The 18,682-nt window shown below is 41.6% G+C and overlaps 1 protein-coding gene across 2 annotated transcripts in view; it reads right to left on the bottom strand.

Moving 5' to 3' along the window:
- ITPRID2 (ITPR interacting domain containing 2) overlaps positions 1-18,682 on the bottom strand; it is a 40,565-nt gene that overhangs the window by 15,538 nt on the left and 6,345 nt on the right. For both annotated transcript variants that reach the window (XM_041403365.1, XM_041403366.1), the window contains 7 exons: positions 18,308-18,364; positions 15,620-15,656; positions 14,297-14,395; positions 13,632-13,840; positions 12,151-12,845; positions 8,413-8,485; positions 2,125-2,213 (listed from right to left, as the gene is read on the bottom strand). In XM_041403365.1, coding sequence (XP_041259299.1) covers positions 2,125-2,213; positions 8,413-8,485; positions 12,151-12,845; positions 13,632-13,840; positions 14,297-14,395; positions 15,620-15,656; positions 18,308-18,364 — 1,259 coding nt within the window. The remainder of the gene's footprint in view (positions 1-2,124; positions 2,214-8,412; positions 8,486-12,150; positions 12,846-13,631; positions 13,841-14,296; positions 14,396-15,619; positions 15,657-18,307; positions 18,365-18,682) is intronic.

Genomic DNA, 18,682 nt, shown 5'->3' with positions numbered 1-18,682 from the left:
TTTCCCATCTCTGCTTTCTGCGGCTTTTGCTGCCATTGGGATATTAATTATTAGTTCCTTCTAAAGAGATTACTTATGATGTTTGTCAGGCAATAGTTCCTTCTCCAACATCTAGAAGATTTCAGCCATGAATGTCACCTTCACAAGTACATACTTAACATTGCACTCACTGGCACAGCTACCAATTATTGTGAAAGAATGTGCATGTTCAGATGGTTTTCAAGTTAAAGGTACTAAATGAGCAAAATATTATAATGTTTAGGTGGGAAATCATGTGGGCTACGTGTGTGTCTATCTGGGTCATAATCCTCCATCACATTGTTCAATTATGAGTAAAGCGTAAGAACCTGGATGGAGAATTCATGGTAACACAAAACCCCTCTGCAGAATACCCTATCTCAATATCAAAATCTCCCTCAGAAATCTTAATTATGGAAGTCAGAGATGAAAGGCAATATGTTTCAAATTTAGAGTTCTCTCCTGAGTTTCAGAGGAAGGCTATGGGTGCTAGAGCCGGTAATTTAACAGTAGATGGCACTAAATTACCATACTTTTAAGAAATACACTCCTCTGTATCCCCTTCATATTTTCACAGGTTCTCTTCTCCAGCTGCCAAGTTCTCATTTTCCCTAGCTGAATCATTCACCCACATTTTCTGAATTCAGCTCAGCACTTGGTCAGAATCAAGGAGTGAAGGTGGCAGAGGAGAGCCTAGCAACTCCATGGCACAAACTTCATGCAGCCTCAATACACCTTTTCAAAACAGCGTAAGAGAACACAGAAAAATCTCTTCCCTTTACAGCCAACACAGATAAACTCCAGCAATATTCCAGTGAAAGGATACTTAGCTGCAACATACTTTTAGTAGGCTCCTAATCAGGTTACAACCAACATAAAGATCAGGAGTGACCAACTCTCCTCTGAGTCACCTTCTAACATGCCTGTCAACATCAGTGCATTCACAGCTCTGTAGAGAGCTCAAAAAGTATGTCAGATGGTTATGCTCTTTGTAGGGACACAGGATCATTTTTCCCTTTATTCATTATTACTCCCTTTCTTGCTCTTGGAAAGCATTAAGCTGATATTTAAGGGAGATAAAGACTAACACTGACTTGGCTTTTATTTTGGTACTCAGCTGAAGAACTACTAAATCAGAAAACCCAGAATTCCAGCACCAAAATAAAAAAGCAACACTGATGGATGAAGAGGGTAAAAAACTCTTCCTAGTAACTGCCAAACAGCTTTTAAAATGCTTGGTGTGCCACAAGGGAGAAACATATGGTAACATAAGAAACAGTTCAGCAGAAACAAGCTATAGAAATGAAATTGCTGGAGATAACCAGAATCCCATCTATTCCTTTGGGTTGTGGTCTACGTCTCAGGAATAGCTGGCCTTGGGAACAGGCCAACTCAAGGCTTTTCTCTGGCTGACTGACAGGCCAATCAAATCATGGCTATTACTGTGTGAATGTTTTAGGAGAACCAGGAGAACAGCTCTCCAAAATATCAGATACAATGCTGTGAAAGCATGTGTATTGAGCAGACACCTAAACACCAGGCTGGAACAAAAGCTCTCCCTAAGACATGAGGTCTCTGGTCAGCATCACAGCAATTTCTGGGACAAAGATCAAAGAAACTGGAACAAGAAAGAGCATGGAAGGTCAAGATCAACTAAAATTAGTCTATTTTCACAGCAAAGCTAGTGTGAAAATGTTTTCATTTTCAGTCGGTTGGTAATTAAAAAAAAGAAAAAAAAAGAAAAAATGCAGGAGGCGGGGGAGAGAAGAACATGGGCAGCGGGAAGGTAAAAATCAGCAGAAAAGCTATAATCCTTCAAGACCTTAATCTCTACCCGCTACTGAGAGGAACTGACAGTGAGAGAAGTTACACCAGTAACAGCAAACAGAATATACTGAATTTACACCTTATTCCAGTCCCAAGTATACCCAGATTAACCTACCAGAAAGGCTTTCAAATTTGAACACAGGGACTTGGCAGGTCCAGCTCTGAAAACTATGATTTTATAGATCTAGACTGACAGTCACAGTAGCAGTCAAACATCCTACCCTCCCCTACTGTTTCACACTAATAAGGAGTAGTTCAGCCAAAGGATGAGAACCTTACCTGAAGCTGACTGAATGGAGAACAGTCTGTAGAGTCCTCAGCAAAGCCACTGCTGTCAGAGTGCTGACTCGCTGTCCTTAAGAGCTGATCTGTTTGAAACAACCAAAACCCAACTGTAATTACTTTACAAATCACAGTCTTTCAAGACCAATCCCATTCAATACAAGCTTTCCTTTTACAGCAAAGTAACATTAAATAGTAATACAATTGCTTTTCAGGTTCCAGTTAGAATGAAACAGAGGAACAACTTGTTTGTTTCAAGCAAAATTTATCTCACCCAAAGCCCTACTTGTGAAACTTCAAGTAACCACTTTTTACATTTTTCCTTCCGGTGCTGTGGGAAAAAACCTCTGCAGATATTCCCACCGTTGGAGTTCTCCTTTCACAAAACTGCATCACTGATTAATTCACACACAGGCAGTGGAAGAGTTGCTTTTGTTTTGAAAAGTACAGATTTGACACCTCTCCTGATCATGGAGATCCTGAAGATCACTGGTCTCCTACCAGCCTACACCACCCCATACACCCAAAGGGACAGCACCACATGGGCAGAGAGGGCCACGTGGAGGACTGTGCCAGCTGCTGGAGGGGGTCTTCCACTGGGTTAGTGGACAAATGCAGAACATCCCGTACACATCAATGGGCAATCCGCCAAAGCACATTCCCAGTGCTCACTTTATACACGAGATAAGAGCCTTCTGCTTGTTCCTTTCTACTCTCATTAGGTAAGCACTAAAATAGCCTAAAGAGGCTCTAAAACCCTAAGTGCTTCCCAGGAGTGATTTCCTCTGGTGCAAGCACTGCACTCACTAAGCAGCTTTGCAGGGAGATCTCAGCAAGCTCTGCAGCACACTATTGCATGTATATCATTCCTGACTGGGCACAGGAAGCACCTAAGTGCAGTGTTTACCTTATGACACCAGAAACATTTTACGCAGCCTGAGGTGGGCAACAATCTTATCTCACCTTTAGATCTCAGCAGAAGTATAAAATCTTGGAGATGGGAAGCAAGTACAGTGGCCTGTAGCCCCCGACCCCTGCCACCTTCTCCTCTCGAGCCTTAGGTGAGAGCTGGCTGCTGTCTTCTCAAAGGCTCAATGCAGAATTTTTCCCCAGTTAAATGTAGTCATATAATAAATCCCAGTTCACAGCTCAATGCATTGGCATGCATTATGAAAACTGTTGAATATTCACAACTAATTTTTTTTAGTATTAATTTTGATAAACATTTTACCAACACAGAAGTAAGAGCCTGCACCGCCTGTGAACACCAGTAGAGGCAAACTGCCCACTAAGCTTCTGTATCAGTGATGTCACACAGCTTTTAGGGAGTGCCTTTCAAATTGTGCTGCTGCTCTGTTATCATGGTAGCCACAATATCCTGCGATGACAAACAACTTTTCTACCTCAAGACAGACTCCCCACCCAACTCCCGGTAAGGACAATGGAAATTACTTCCCTGGGAACTGGATCTTATTAACTGACCAGTTCACTTAATACAGCTGAAAGAGCAGCCATGAACAGCCTGCCACTACAGCTGAAGCTGGGAGGAAGCTGTTACCTTCTTCAATGTGAATAGTATCTAATTTTGTTGCCAGACACTTCAGCCTCCTCTGTCTCTTTTCTTATCTGGTGAATTTTAATAGAAAAGAAAAAAAAAAATCCACTACTGGTGAAAGCCTTAGCCTCTCTTAAGGAAGAGATCCCAATTAGTTCAGATAAAGCAATTCACCAGTGCATGTGCTGGCATCTATTTTCATGTGCATGAACTTCATCACTGTTCAACAGAATACTGACCTGCCCTTCTGCTTCCTTCTCAGTCAGTATTTCCTTTTCAGCAAAGAAAGGAAAATTACATCTATATGTTTTCTGAAATCAATTCTTGGGCTTTTCAGAGACACAGTACTAAAGTTAAAATCAGTCTTTCAGATAATTTTCTGTAGCATTGGTTATTTATGGACATGCTTTGACAGCCTCACAGGATAGATACCACCAGACAAGGGATCAGCCTACAGCAGTCATTCACACTGGCCTCATTTATCCATGGCATGTGACTGGCACAGTATGAACAGATTCAAACTGCCTTGGTTCAACCTAAGGAGATCTATCCCCTTTATACAGCTATCACTTGCTTTCTGTGCTACAAAGCTGCTAGGATTTTTTTAACATTCTAAAGCAAATAAGAAAAGACGTTTTCTGAGTAGTCATCTGCTACAACACCCTCCCCATGTCCTTTGCAAGTTCTTAGGGTTCTCCACAACACCACTATGATGTAAATGCAGTAAAAAATTATAAAGAGCTTGAATCTCTACTGAATCAGTAGTGAAATGACACTGGAAAGTGTAAAGACTGGAAATACCAACTAGTACACTGGGATAAACAGATACATCATGGTATCCACCCTCTTGACAAGACTCAGTAGCCTGAGTAGACAAGATTATGTAGCCTGCTCTACAGCACCTGGATATCTCTCAGATTCAAGCAAACAAAGGGAAAATAGGAAAAGACTTCAAAAAAAGCTACAGAGTTACATTTGGCTCTTGACTAAATGGCGTCCTAGCAAAGGAGAATCTTAAGGAGTTTGCGATGAGATATGTGTCCCCTCTCTTCACCTCGAGTGCAGAAAATTCAGCACCAAAGGTTGGTTGACAGGGGCCATCCCTTGACAGGGGATCATCCCTTGCCCTGTGCAACCCCAGCAAGGCAATTTTACCTTCTGCAAAAAGGTACCACTGTACAACTGACTCTGCCACTCAAAGCTACTGTCAACACTGCACAGAGGAAATCTTCTGAACTCCTGGGAGAAGGCCAGGGCAGGATAATAACGAAAGCATGGAAGAAGGAACCAGCTATAACAAACAAAACCAGCAGGAACAATCAAACTCCCATCCCAGTTTAACAGAGCACAAATGAAAATGCTTATTGGATTGCTGTTTTAAATTATATTTTAAAAAAAATCAAAGTACATTTGGGCACTGAATATATGTCAAAAAATTTGTGTATTCATAAATAATCTAAATAAACTGAAAATGTTCTAAACAAAGAACACATGATGAAGAAACAAGTTTGTGGTTTAGAAAATGTGAGAGCAGATTCATCAGAGCACCCCTGAGAGGGAAATTATTAGTTCATCTATTGTAACATACTAATGAGCCACTAGTGTCAGTCTCACCTCTTCTGTGTCACTCAACTGCTCACACAGAATAGAAGAAATATGTGGAAACTGTCTATAACATTTTAACATTCGTTTCTTGTACCTGCAACTTGTTTAAGTTCTAATGCACTTTGTATTTCATAAGATAATCATGAAACTAACATTCCCAACTTAACTATGAGGTATTTCATTATGGGATTAAATATCAGTTGTCCCTTCTTTGCATACTGATCACACCATGCACCCCAGCACTAACAAAACCAGCCCAATAGGGAGCCCTGCTGCAAAAACTCTCTGAGTCCCGGGGGATTTCCTTGCATCTGGACAGATAAGCGCAGACTCCCACAAATACTAAATCTGTTCCAGATGTTTTCTTCTCACTCCCCCATCTCCAGCCTCCTGTGGAGCTGCACCCACAGAGAGCTATAAATACAATAATGTATTAAAGACAGGAAGTGCTGATGATGTGATTTCTTCCCTTTCAAGGATTAAATTTGCAAAACCAATAACCACTTTTGACTATCAGCGTAGGATGCCTTAAAAGAAACAGGTCTGTGGCCACTCAGAATTTCACAGAGCCATGCTGATGCCAACAACCAGACATTCATGAATTGCAGGGTCTTGAGAACACCTTTTCCTCTAGGCATTGTACCTGTATTTGTCTTGCTTTTGGGGCATTTTTTTGGAATGGAAGGTGCTGCTGTATGATATGTCAGTAAGAATTCTGGTTTTGCACTAACAAACCTTTCTACCAGATAACTTTGCAATCCACTTTTTTATAGTGGACATTTAGCAGGGTTGTGTGTTTGCGAACTAGCTGAAGCTTTTCATTCTTGTGCTCCCAAAAAAAAAAAAAAAAACTCAGATAAGAAACATGCTTTAATTGCAAGTCTAAGCAACAATAGACTGTGTTGTTCAACTATAATAGTCAACAGTCAGCCAGACTATTCCAGTAGGAAAGAGATTTTTTTTTTAATTTGAATACTTCACTTCTTATTAAAGGTCCTTTTAATATGCCTTACAAACCACTGTAAATTTCAGAGAAAGCATCCATAGCCCTCTGTGTAGATGCAAAATGACACTGCAGCGTTTCTAATAATCTGTACCAAAGAATACCAACCCTACTAATTGACAAAGAAATACTACCACATAAAAAAAGAAGTAGAGAAGTATTCCTTCAGGGGAAGTATTCATCTGGATCAAATTTTTGGTTTATGTGTGCTTATGCACCATAGAGACAAAGCCACTGAAAAAGGTGGGTTTGTATAAGGATTGTCAACTGAAATCACATTGCAACAGAGGACCTGTGGTTGAATTTCATGCTGATCCCACCTCATGAAATTGCTAGTGAGATGGCATTTCACATTCAGACACAATGGCCAGCATTTTTAATTAGTGACCACTAACTTTTGATGCCTTCTAATTTGGTGAACATCCTCACTCTGAGAAAGCAGGCTGAAAGGCCTCCATATTGTCTCATGTTGGACAACTTGCAAAAAAAAAAAAGTTGGCTACAGTTTTTTTTTACATTTTGGGTAAGTTCTCCATCAAATGTTCTCCCTCTTGGCAACTTGACTGAAATCCACACAGAACACAGTCTTAAATTTTTTGCATCTCCCAGGTGAAATAAAATGCTGGTCTTGGACTAACTTTTAGCAAATGTGCAGGCATTGATACCCTTGTCAGATAAGTCATAGAAAACTCTAGGCAATACCTGCCTGATAATATAGTGTCACCACTAATCTGTGAGAAGTGTATTCAGAAATAGGAGGGACATGGTGCATGGGAAACATGACCCAGCACGACCTGCTTCTGTCAGACTGAAGTCCCATTGCTACAACTGTTGGTAGCTTTCAGCAAGTACACACAGCCATTCACTCTTCTTTCTTTGAGGTGGAAGAAGAGAGTAAAAAGGGTAAAATAACTACTGGGAGCAGAAAAGATGAAAACAAGTATTTTTTCTCCTCCCTGACTGCAGGTCCTGGTTCCTTAACTTGGTTTTCTCTGCAAAGCTCTCCCTGGAGCTGGAGAGGCCAGGCAAACAGGAGACCTGCCCGATAAAGACTGCACCTCCTTTCATGAAGTCATGTAAAGCAGGTGGAGGAAGGAGGAAGCATGTAAGGAGGAAGTACTGGGAACGTTAGAGATTCAGTTTCTGTCAATCCTTGGTGGCCTGTGTTTGTAGCAGAGGAAGCCTAGTGAGCACCAGGCTGTGTTGTGCAGAGCACTGATGAACAAGTAGCACAAGACACCACCAATAACCAGGCATTACCCTCCAACACTTAGTCCAGGGCACTCTCAACCATGTTAATGCAATTCAGCTGACAGTTCACACGACTCTCAATTCATTTGTGCAAATGCAAATAAGATGATTTCTGTTTCTTTAGACAGGTTTTTCTGCCTCTCTTAAGTATCTAGAGATGCTATTCATGTTTCACTAAGAAATTGCATTCACCTAAGCACCTCCCTAAGTGCAACAAGCTCTAGTTCCTCTTTAATTAAATGTATCAGCTAGACAATGAACTTCACTTGCTGGTACTGGGCAAAGTAACAATCACAAAATAAACTTAAAAATCAGCTTTATGTCTCTCCCAAGCCATAAAACACATAAATAAGAATTTGAGATGAAAGCACAAACTAAGTGAACCACAACAGCCAGTGCACAGCGTTCTCCACGTGAGGGACTACAGTTTCCACGTGGGTGTAGAGACACTAGTTTTCTGTGCAGGCAGCCTGCAGACAGAGCAGTAGTGCGTAGGAAAAAGCTGCATGTATCATGCAATTTAGGTTTAAAACAATGTAATTTCAGTTTAAATGGGTATCTTAAATTAGAGGATCGACCAAGGGGAAAAAAAAATCCCACACAGTCTGAATTAACATTGCAGGCCATCTGAACTATCATCAATTATACAAAAGTGAAAACAGCCAGTGAGGTTATAGGGCTGTTGTCTTGCCTGTAATTTGGTTGCCACTTTGTAGTAATGTTCTGTGATTTAGCTAAAAAAGAAACTCAGATCTTTTTTATTTCTAGAGAGAAAACAAACTTTAGAAGCTTAAAATATCTGAATCAGCCTTTCAGAGATGGAAGGACACTCAGCAGGCTGCTGTCCTCACAGAAGTTGCAGTCTACTCACCTTTCCTTGACTTGGTCACTGCTAGCTGATGTGTAGCTGAAACGTGAGGTAGATCCCCCTCTGTACTCTGGATCTATCAGGAAGAGATGAATATTTGTCAGGCCAACTGGAATATATTCCTGTGCTTAAGAATGCCTAAGCTATACACACTGCACATGCAGGAGGAGGTTTTGGTGGTTTTTATGTCCAATTTAACAGCCTATACTGTTTGAAGGAGCAAATTGTGATCTCCTTGAACCAGCCTTCACCAGGCATTCAGGAATGCTCCTGGAGGAGATCAATGATCCTTGGGCAGCACCTCCCACGCACAGCACAGACCTCCCCTCTGCACGCACAAGGCCTGGAAATCACATCCTGTGACAACACTGAGCTCTCAGTTCCTCTTTGACAAAACACTAAAATTACTGTGTGACAACACCTCTGACCACCTTTACACTACTGTCTTTTTCCGGTCAGAACTCGTGGCCCTTCATTTGAATAGAAAAAACAAGTACAATACACGTAGAAAAGTGTATCAGGAGGTCAGCACTCACGGACTGCCATCTGCTGCCCTACCAACTATTTCCTACAAGCCACCAGTCGGACCCAGACCCAGCCAGAACTTACTCCAGACTTCACCACGCCACCACTCATGGAAATAATTCTTATGAAAGGAAGATAATGTATTCAGATCCATGGATGTTTCAACTGGGAAATTTAGAACTACATAAAAATGAATCCTTTCACTCAAGAACTTTGTGAAACACAGTCTTTTTAAGAAAGCAGTTCTCAGGCAAATGTTCAAACAATGAAAAGAATATGCCTAAAATCTCAATAGGGAGGCCTTTGTTTGGTTCAAAACCTAGAAAATGTTCTCTCTTTTCGCATGTGATCCGGAAAAAATCTAATGGATCACATGCAAGTCTACATGCATAACCCCCCCATCCAACTATCCAGCCAACACCCTTCCCTCTAATGGGGCTGCCAGCCCAGTTTCAAAATGATCATGCAATTTATCTCAAATTTTATCAACTTAAAAATGTAAAAATCTAGATACTGATGTTGATAAGCCAAAATCAGTATTTGGCTAAAGAAGAGCCAAATAGTAATTTTATATATTTGCATTGATCTCATGTGTATAGCAGCCACAAGAGTGCATTTTCTTAGTTACAAAGGTTTTGAGGAGTACTTGGCCTGAACTTTTCACCATTAATAAGTGAGCAGCATTACTTTTGCACAATAAATATAGTGGCTTCTGTTCTTTTAGAAGATGAAGGCTGTACCAAAGGGGAAAATCCTTATTTCATCCAAGTGCAGGGGAGCATAGAAGGGGCTCACCATTTAAGATTAGGAAAAATTTAGTTGGTTTTTTTGTTTGTTTGTTTTGTTTTTTGCGGGTTTTTTTGTTGTTGTTTTTTTGGGGTTTTTTTGGTTTTGGTTTTTTTTTTTAACAAAGAGCAACAAGTAGTCTTGCAGACACTTTATAAAACTGCCCTTCCAGAAAAGGTGTCGTGATTGTCTCAAACCTCAAACCAGTTTCTGATGGCTTAATTTGCAGCACTCCAAAAGTTAAGCCTCTACTCATTTAAATACCATCCACCTCCTGTCCTTGGCTGTGAGACAGCATTCCAACCGTGTCCGCAGCGCAGTGCAGCTCCTCAAGCACTCAGAAGCTCCTTCCCCATCCCTCCAGCCAATATTCATGCTGGTAAGTGACCTTCAGGACTGTCATTGGCCACTCAGGAGTGGGTGTTTGGGGGAAATCCTGCCCTGACTCACTCCCACACTAGCTATCTTCACAGCCACAGACTTCCGAAGGGCACGCAAACCTCCAAGGCATTTGTAAGCCTTGGAAAGAACTTCCTTGATATATCTGTCATCTTTCTTATGCATAAGAATGCACTCCAAGCCAAGCTAGGAAAACAGGGGGAGGAGTTACTGTCACTGTTTCTAATACAGTTTATTGTTCTTTACACCCTGCTTAGAGACGCACAAAAATAAAATCCCGCTGCCAGGAATTGTTCTAAAATGTCTTCAGCAAAACTGAATCCCTCCCTCCTAGAGATCTGTAGGGAGTTGATAAGTATATACTATATTGCATAAACAAAAAATCCACCACATAAAAAAAAATCCCATCCCACATCACATGCTGTCTTGCCAAAACAGCTGTGTTTATGCCTGGCATCACCACACAAAGTGTGCAACCAAAACTTTGCAAACACATCATACTTGCGCAGAATTCAGCGAGCCTTTCCAGCCAGCTTACTCTGAAGGAAAATTCCACACCTCTTTTTAATAGAAACACATGTATATACATGTATGTAAAATACACTAATTGTTATAGTTTTGCCCAAGGGCACCAAAAATGGATTTCTCCTCTGAAATATACAGCAAAATGCATTGCTGCTCAGTCCCATCCAATTGTGCCAATGCAAACATTTTTTGTAGCTACACAAGCTGTATCAAGAAAATTATCTGGCTGAAAACTAAGCCAGGAAAAAGAAATAAATCAAAATACACTGAGTTTCTTTTTCCCCTCTCAACTGGACTAGTCCTTTGTTCTGGTTCAGTAGATGGCCACACAACATGTGGGCAGGACACACTGGAATAAACAAGTGCTAGGAACCACAAGAGGCTTGATTATCTTTTTTTTTTTTTTTTGCTTAATAAGCGCCTTCAGCTACAACATTAGTTGATCTAGAAGAGCTTGTCATGACAATATGACACCAGACACAGTACCTACAAAATCATCATTTCATAATTCACTGTAAAATTCTGGGGCCTTTCTATTCACTTGCTTTCTCCATTTCACTGCTGAAATCACAATATCCTTTGTTTTATATATCTATTTCACACAGACAAAAACTCAACTGCTGAACTTTTAACAGTCACATTGAAATATGTCCACAAAAGCATTTACCCATTTAAGACTATTGAGACAGTTCTTAAAATCTGAGCTGCAAGTCTATACAAAAATTGCATTCTTGAATCTGTAGGGTGGATGTTTACAGCCTAATAAACAAATCACTTACAGGAACCTGGGAATTAAAATTCCTCTGGGACAATTATCAATATGAAAATGGATATCTGCATATATGAAGATGTTAAAAGACACCTAGCATAGACTTTGTAATTAAGTCGTTGCCAAAAATCATGTCACAGTGACTTTCAATGTGCTAACTTCCAGAGAACAAATAAATCAGCTTAAAGCAGATCCTTATCAAAACCGAAAGTTGCACAAGATGAGCACCTCACACTGCATGAAAGCCCCTCCTCTGTTTCACTGCAGCAAAACTCTCGATTTATTCACAAATTTATCTTTAATCAACATCAATTAATAAACTGAATTTACTTCTAGGCAACAAAAGTAATGATTTCTAGTTAACAATTTAAATAAAGTAAAAACTAAACACAGGTTTTGCTGCATACAAAGCCTAACCTAGATTTACTTACACAGGGAAACCTTCCCAGGAGTTATGGCAGTGATAGCAATTACATGAATTTGATTTAAAAAAAAAAAAAAAAAAAAGAGAGAACTTTCCCACTGACTGAGGAACAACAGCAGCAGCAGCACCAAGTTACCTCATTAAGAGGATCAATTAGAGCAGCCTGCAACTGCTGAGAAAGCGCAACACTCGGAGAATTTAAAGTATTCCTGGAGAAAACACTGTTAACTGCACAGGAGGGAACATTCCTGTGCTGGCAGACAGGGAGTTATGTAAACTGTATGCACAAAGAAAGTCATGTATCTTCACCCACCTCCTCCATCTCAAAGGAGTCCTTCTGCTGCAGCATTAGGTTCATTATGGACGGGTTTGCGAGGGGAGCGCAGGGGTCTCTCCCTGGTGACGCTGTGCACAGTCTCTGTGTCAGGACACTACTGTCGGAGGTACTGGAACTGCTGCTGAGGCCTGGCGAGTCCAAAAGACCGGGTTCTTCCCATGATCTATCCTGGGCACTTGCCAACCTGCCACCCTGCCCATCTGCTGGAGGCACAGGACCCTCCTGTGCACCGTCCGCCGCAGCAGGGAGGTGCGCAGGTCTCTCTGCGCTTGCAGCCTTTGTCTGACTGCTGGCTATCTCCTCCTTCACAGGAGCCAAAAAAGAGGGACAGTCTTTCTTTTTAGGATATTTTGGCAATTTAGATTCATTTTTAACATCATTTTCCTCACTCCCTCCTTCAGCTGGACTTTTCCCTTTTTCAACAGGCGAAGGACTTGAGGAGCTGCTGCCATCAGCTTGCTGTGTGCCACACAGATTGAGTTTTGACAAGGTCTTCATTAACCGACTGGCTGTGTTGCTGCGATTCAGAGGGGGAGGGCTGGATGCCTCTTTGCTGGAAGACACTGAATTCATACTACCAATTTTCTGCAAAGGAGTCCCAGAGACTTGAGAATACAAAGAAGAAAAAGCATTGGCCACAGTAGTAAGCACTTCAATCTGACGGAAACGACCTGCACAGGAACAAAACACATATCTGAAGAGGGAATTTTCATCATAATCTCAGCCCAACCGCGCAAACCTCCTCCTAGTTTTATCAGGGGCCTCTAAGGCTGAATGAACACTTCCTAGGCCTGTAACATGAAAGCAATACCCTACTATGGAAAAAAAGCATCTTTACTAAGTGCACAAGAACAGCGTGCAAAGTTGTCCCGAACTAAATCAGTGGCATATGTGTGTGAATGCAAGTTTATTTACAAAATGTTAGAAAGGAAGTGTTACTCAAATCGCTCTCTCCAGCTACAACTACAAAAGGACAGCTATGCCCTCATTTCAGCAGTGCTCATTACTGATCCAACAAAGCTCTTGTCCAAGCCCATAGAAATACTGCCCCAGATTTCAACAATGACAAAAATAGGTCACTGCCACCCAGAACAAAAATCCCACCCAGGGACTGAAGAACACCAGAAACAGAGGGATATTGCTATTTGTTTCAGTGCTCTAAAGCTGCAACAGAAGAAAAGATGAGAATGATACAAACCAGAAGGCAGCATACCTTACAGGATGCCTCTTATTTCCCTCCCCCACTACAAACTCTTCCACTCACCCCAAGGAGTACCACCCTGGTGGTCATCTCTTGCCTATTTAAGACCAAGCAAGAGTTTTATTATGAATTCTGAATGGAATGTTTGCCTTTAGAGTAACAGTTATTTTCCAGAATATTAGATACACACCTCTTTTGGGGTTGTTTACATGGTTAACAAACTCATAAATAAACTGTGCTTCAAAAACATACTTACTTGTTAAAGCAAAACTTGGATTTTCCACTTCCATGCGCTGTATTTGGGCATTCAAAAACACTTTGATATCTATCCCTCTGGCAAATGATGATGAATTAAAAAATCTTGCTGGAATTTTTGAAGCAATATCTGGTTCATCCCTTCCAAACCCAAGGTTATAGAGCACTTCTTCAGGATCTTCCTCATAAAGCTCCAGTAATTCAGAAACGCTAGACAAACGAAAGTTGTTAAAAATCTACATGTGTCCTTTTAAGATCCAGTCCCTTCTATCAAACTGCTAACTCAGCCCAGTAACCACTGTGGTTTACCAAACTTTTGACTCCTACAACTCAGACTAGTTTTGGAACTGTGGAGATCTCTGCATCTAAAGTTTTTGTTCCCATCATGAGAACCATTAGCCTAGACACATCACAGATCCAATCCTGTAATTTCTAAAATCAGTCCTATTCTGCAGAGCTCATATTTTAAAATGCCATTAAAAGTTCAGGCATTTTTAATGTTTAGGTCCATTTGTTACCATTTACTGAAAACCACAACAAAAGACAAACAGAAGTTTTCCAAGCAACCAAATGAAAATTCCTTTCTCAGCTACTAAATGTAGCAAGGCACATAAAACAAGCCAAGTCCATTTAACTGAGAAACAGACCTTTTAAGCATAGTTTTACCTTGAAACAGTCGCGCTGCTTTTCCCAGAGCCGGTAGAGTTCATACTTCTCCCCTTCTGATGGAACTGCAGCCTCCTGTCCTTTGCCAGTACACCATTGCTGTCAACACAAACAGAGAGGACCCCTGTGATAAACCTCTTCTGTTCAGCGACTTGATTCTCTGTCTCACTGGAGAGCTAACCCGCCAGCACTGCCGAGTTTCTCTTTTCCCCTTCAGTGTTATCTGGTTTATATTAGCCATGTCATTTATTGAAATACAGAAACAAAAGCAAACCCTGGGCCACCTCAGTAAAAATGCACATAGACGTATGACTTTGAAGGCAAATGCGAGCTGAGAAAACAACCCCTGATCTGCCCTTGCTGCCCCACCCTCCCTGTTTCCACCCTCCTCCAGTAAGGAAGCCCAGCCTCGAGTGAGCTGTCCTTGCCCTGCCTTTTCCTGCCTCCCCTGGGCCACTGCCTCTTCCAGCAGGACCACCTCCTCACGCAAGGCCACCCCCTCCACGCCTCGGGTACCCTGCCCACCCCAGACAGAACCTGCCTGGACCCGGCTGGGGAAGCTGAAGAGGCTCCGGGCACGGGGAAATGAAGCAAGATGAGCTCCAGCCCACACTGCTGGCCAGTCTCTTTCCCAACCCCAAACTATTTCTTCCCTGCATCTGGAGAAGCCGCCTGAGCACTAGGTGGTATCCTGGGTTCAGACATACTTTTCCTGTTAATCTCTCTGAGGAACAAACTGTTTTCCCCCTGAACAGCCACCAAGAAACCAAAGGTGGATTCACCTAAGAGTGTATATTCATGTATGGAGCCTGACTCAGGAGGAATAGAGAGGATGCTTTCCACAGGGGCTGTGCACTATTCACTGAAGTCTCAGTGGGGTTTTAGTTTCAGTACATTTCATTTAGAAGCTCTAACCATCTCTCTTGTCTCAAAGTCTTTTTTCCCCGCTCCCAAAACACATCTGCTGTGACAGGCAAAATTAATTTTCCCTTCAAATTTCTGAAACAGTGAGCAATCAGTGAGGCAAAGAAGGTTAATCATGCTACATTGCTAAGATTTGTCATTTCTCTGTTTTCCTCCTGCTACTCCAAAATCTATGTCAGGTCTGCTGAAAGAATATAAAATCTTTTTTTTTTTTTTCTGCACCTCCTAATATCTCTTTCTGTATTATCTGAATCACTTCCTTCACTCTCATGTAACAGACACAAGCAGAAGAGCTTTAGCTCTGTGGTAGCCCTCATGATTTCCACCACCCATTCTCCCCCCACCCTTCAGTATAAATATTCCTCTGAAGTAAACAAACACCAAAAAAAAGATGTTTACCATGTTTCTGTTTGGGTATCACTCCGTAATTGATTAGCTGTAGAGAAAGAAGAAGAAGTTATATCCAGACCTCTTCAGAACTATACTTCTCACAATCAGCACGAAGACGCAAACAGCGAGCACATTTGTCAACAGTCCTGCATAAATCAGGTTTTACTTCTTCCATATGTGATTGTCAAGGGTTTCTAGTATACAGCTGATATAAAAATGATCTGGTATATTAAAGCTCTGTTTAAAATTAAATCTCATATGGACACACATTTACATCCTGTCATTAATCTTATTACTTGAAATTTAAATTGCGATAAGCTGGTAATTGTTATATAAACCATTTATTGCTTTGCAACTGAAGACATGATTACCAGCTGCAGGGCTGTTGCTGGGTGGGAAGGGCAAGAGGACAAGCAGGCACGCAAAGACTGCTCCAGGTGAGAAAGTAAAGAATATAAGAAAGAGAGACTGAGACTATTTGTTCATCTTTTCATCAGCAAAGTGGGGCAGGGCCCTGGCTGCCTGAGCTGTGCAATACATGGACCAAGCTCAGTGAAGCCCTTGGTGCTGATGGGGCCAGCAGATGTGCTCAGAGCTGACAGGGCAGCAGGGATAGCTGACAGGGCTCAGAGCTGATAGACTCAAGAGGGAGGCTGTCTGCCAGGTACCAAACACCTGGTCACCAGGCTGACAGGGAAGTCAGCACTTTCCACAGCTGGATCACATGGGAATGTTCCGGGCAGCACTATTCTTTCAGAACTGAACTTCAGACTTAAACTGTCAGTTCCCCAAAGAGGCAACTCAGCATTAACAACTTGCCCCAGGAGACAGGCAAGGAGAATGTGTCTGTTATAGCAGCCCTCAGAATCAGCTATGAAAAGAGTGATGTCACACAGAGCCAGGAAACCTCTACATCTTGACTGCCGTGCCAGCAGGGTAAAGTCAGCAACCACGAGTAAAAATGGAAACCTCCCGGCCTCTCTCTTGGTTTCAGAGACATCACAAAGAAATGTATGCAAAGGAATGTATGCAAAACACAGATCCCACATCTCTTCTTTTTACTATTCTTGCCTATAATATGAAGGTAAGCCTATCTGTAAGGATTATCCAGTGACTAAGCTGAACAGCTGAACCATGGGTTTTACTAGCTCAGCAGTGGGCTGGGGTTACAGGTCCCCGCCCAATGCCCTCTGTACCATTCACACAGGGCTCTGGCTTGCATCTGGACTCAGGCAGTCACAGCTGCACAAGGGCAGGCCATTCATCCCAGCCTCAAAGGGGCTGTCTGTCTGGCAGGGAACGCAGCCCTGCTCCAAGCAGCTCTGTTGTCCCCTTGTTCTTGGATGGGAAGCAAAGCCCAGCAAAAACATCCACATCATTATCCAGAAAAATCAACCAGCAATTCTAGTACTGGGATCTTTTCATCTGAACAAGCTAAATCATGCTAAAGACCCACAAAAACCAGCAGTCCTTGGAAATTTTAAGGAGAAAAAGTGAAAAGAAAAAAGTGACATGATGTACTAAAATCCACTGATTCTTGTGTTCTTGGTCATAGGCTCAGACCCTTGGATTATCATTACACAGAAACTTTTTCTATGAAATCTTTGTGCTGCAGGCAATCTAACAAGTGGAAAAGACTGTCAATAGGAAAATTTAATCCTATTTAATCTATTGCAGTAGGAGACTCGTTTACTGCTTTTCCATCATTATCTGATCAAGATCATTACCAGACAAACTTTTTTCCCCTTAGAAGTCTTAAATCTTTAAAAATTAAAGATATTTCCTTCCTCCAGGCCTTGTCCCACTACTCTGACACTAATGGCAAGACAAGCGTGGAAAGAAAGGGCTTTCTACTACACCAGTTCTGGCACTTAGCAAAAGCGGTAATACAAAAACATTAAAAACTAAACTGCAAGTCTTGTATTTTTTTTTAAACAATGAAAGCAGATAATGTCTTGTATCCCCTGTCCTACAGATAACCCCAGGACCTGGTTTGTGAGACATATTTTTTTTGCTATTTTACAAGATACTTCTGTTAGAACAGAATCCACAGTGCTTTTGCTAGCTGGTTTATGGGCACCTCTGATCTATGATCAATATCAAGGATAGAAGTCTTTTTTACAAAGTCCACAGGGAGCAGCCACATCTCCTTCCCCTTAAAAAAGGGAAGAGAAAGAAAAGGCAAGCAGCTAGCAACAGAAGAGTGTGTATTGTGGTTGATCCAAAATACTTACTCAGCTTTGGTACTTTTCACTTTTAAAAGCATTTAGCTCTTAATGGGTTTGCCTCCTGGCTGACAGAATTTCATTCCTCCTTTCAGAAGCTCGCACATGCCACTCCCAAGGGATTCAGTGGAAGTGGGGCATGCATGGCTGCCAAGAGTAACCCATGGACAAGAAGAGCAAGTAGGAGAAATCACTTTCTCACAGCCTTGGTAAGTGCTCCAGGCTGTCCTGTCATCATGGGTATTAAAATGAGAGGGCAGAAGTAAATTCAGGGCTGCCTCTGACTTTTGGGCCAGAGACCCAGGGGTTTATCTCTAGCAATAGTCTAAATAACTTCAAAAACCAAATCTTCCTGCATTTTTTTGTGGGATTCATCCTGATTTTCTAGCCAATGCTGTCCTTCAAAATAAAAATCAGATGACTGAGTGTAATTTTTTTTGCTAGAAAAAGAGTCATAATCTGCCACACCCACCTTCAGCTCCCAGGGATAAGTCATCTTCAAAACTTCCTCCATTTCTCACCAGCATGCCTGAAAACATACAGTTAGCACTTCAACAACTACAATGCTCCAATGTTTTCCTTCCAGCTGCTTATCTAAAGATATTAGCAAGACACTTCATTTGATACAAGAAGTAGCTAGACTTTATTTACAATCCCTGCATTACTCATGCAGTTAAAATGCATTAAGAAGCAAGAAGTTACATTTCAGAACATAGCAAAATTATTTTGAAAGGGAACAACTAGAACACTGCTTTGGTTTTGCACTCAGAAACACCTCCTGGTCAATGTGTGAGCAAATTAAGTTCAAGTGGGAACCTGGAGGTACCACTCAGCACATCTGTGCCTT

This window comes from Onychostruthus taczanowskii, unplaced genomic scaffold (genome assembly GCF_017590055.1).
Source record: "Onychostruthus taczanowskii isolate IOZ18803 unplaced genomic scaffold, ASM1759005v1 scaffold20, whole genome shotgun sequence".
Taxonomy (NCBI): domain Eukaryota; kingdom Metazoa; phylum Chordata; class Aves; order Passeriformes; family Passeridae; genus Onychostruthus; species Onychostruthus taczanowskii.
Note: the sequence above shows the minus strand (reverse complement) of the source record. Positions and strands in the feature narration are given on the sequence as shown.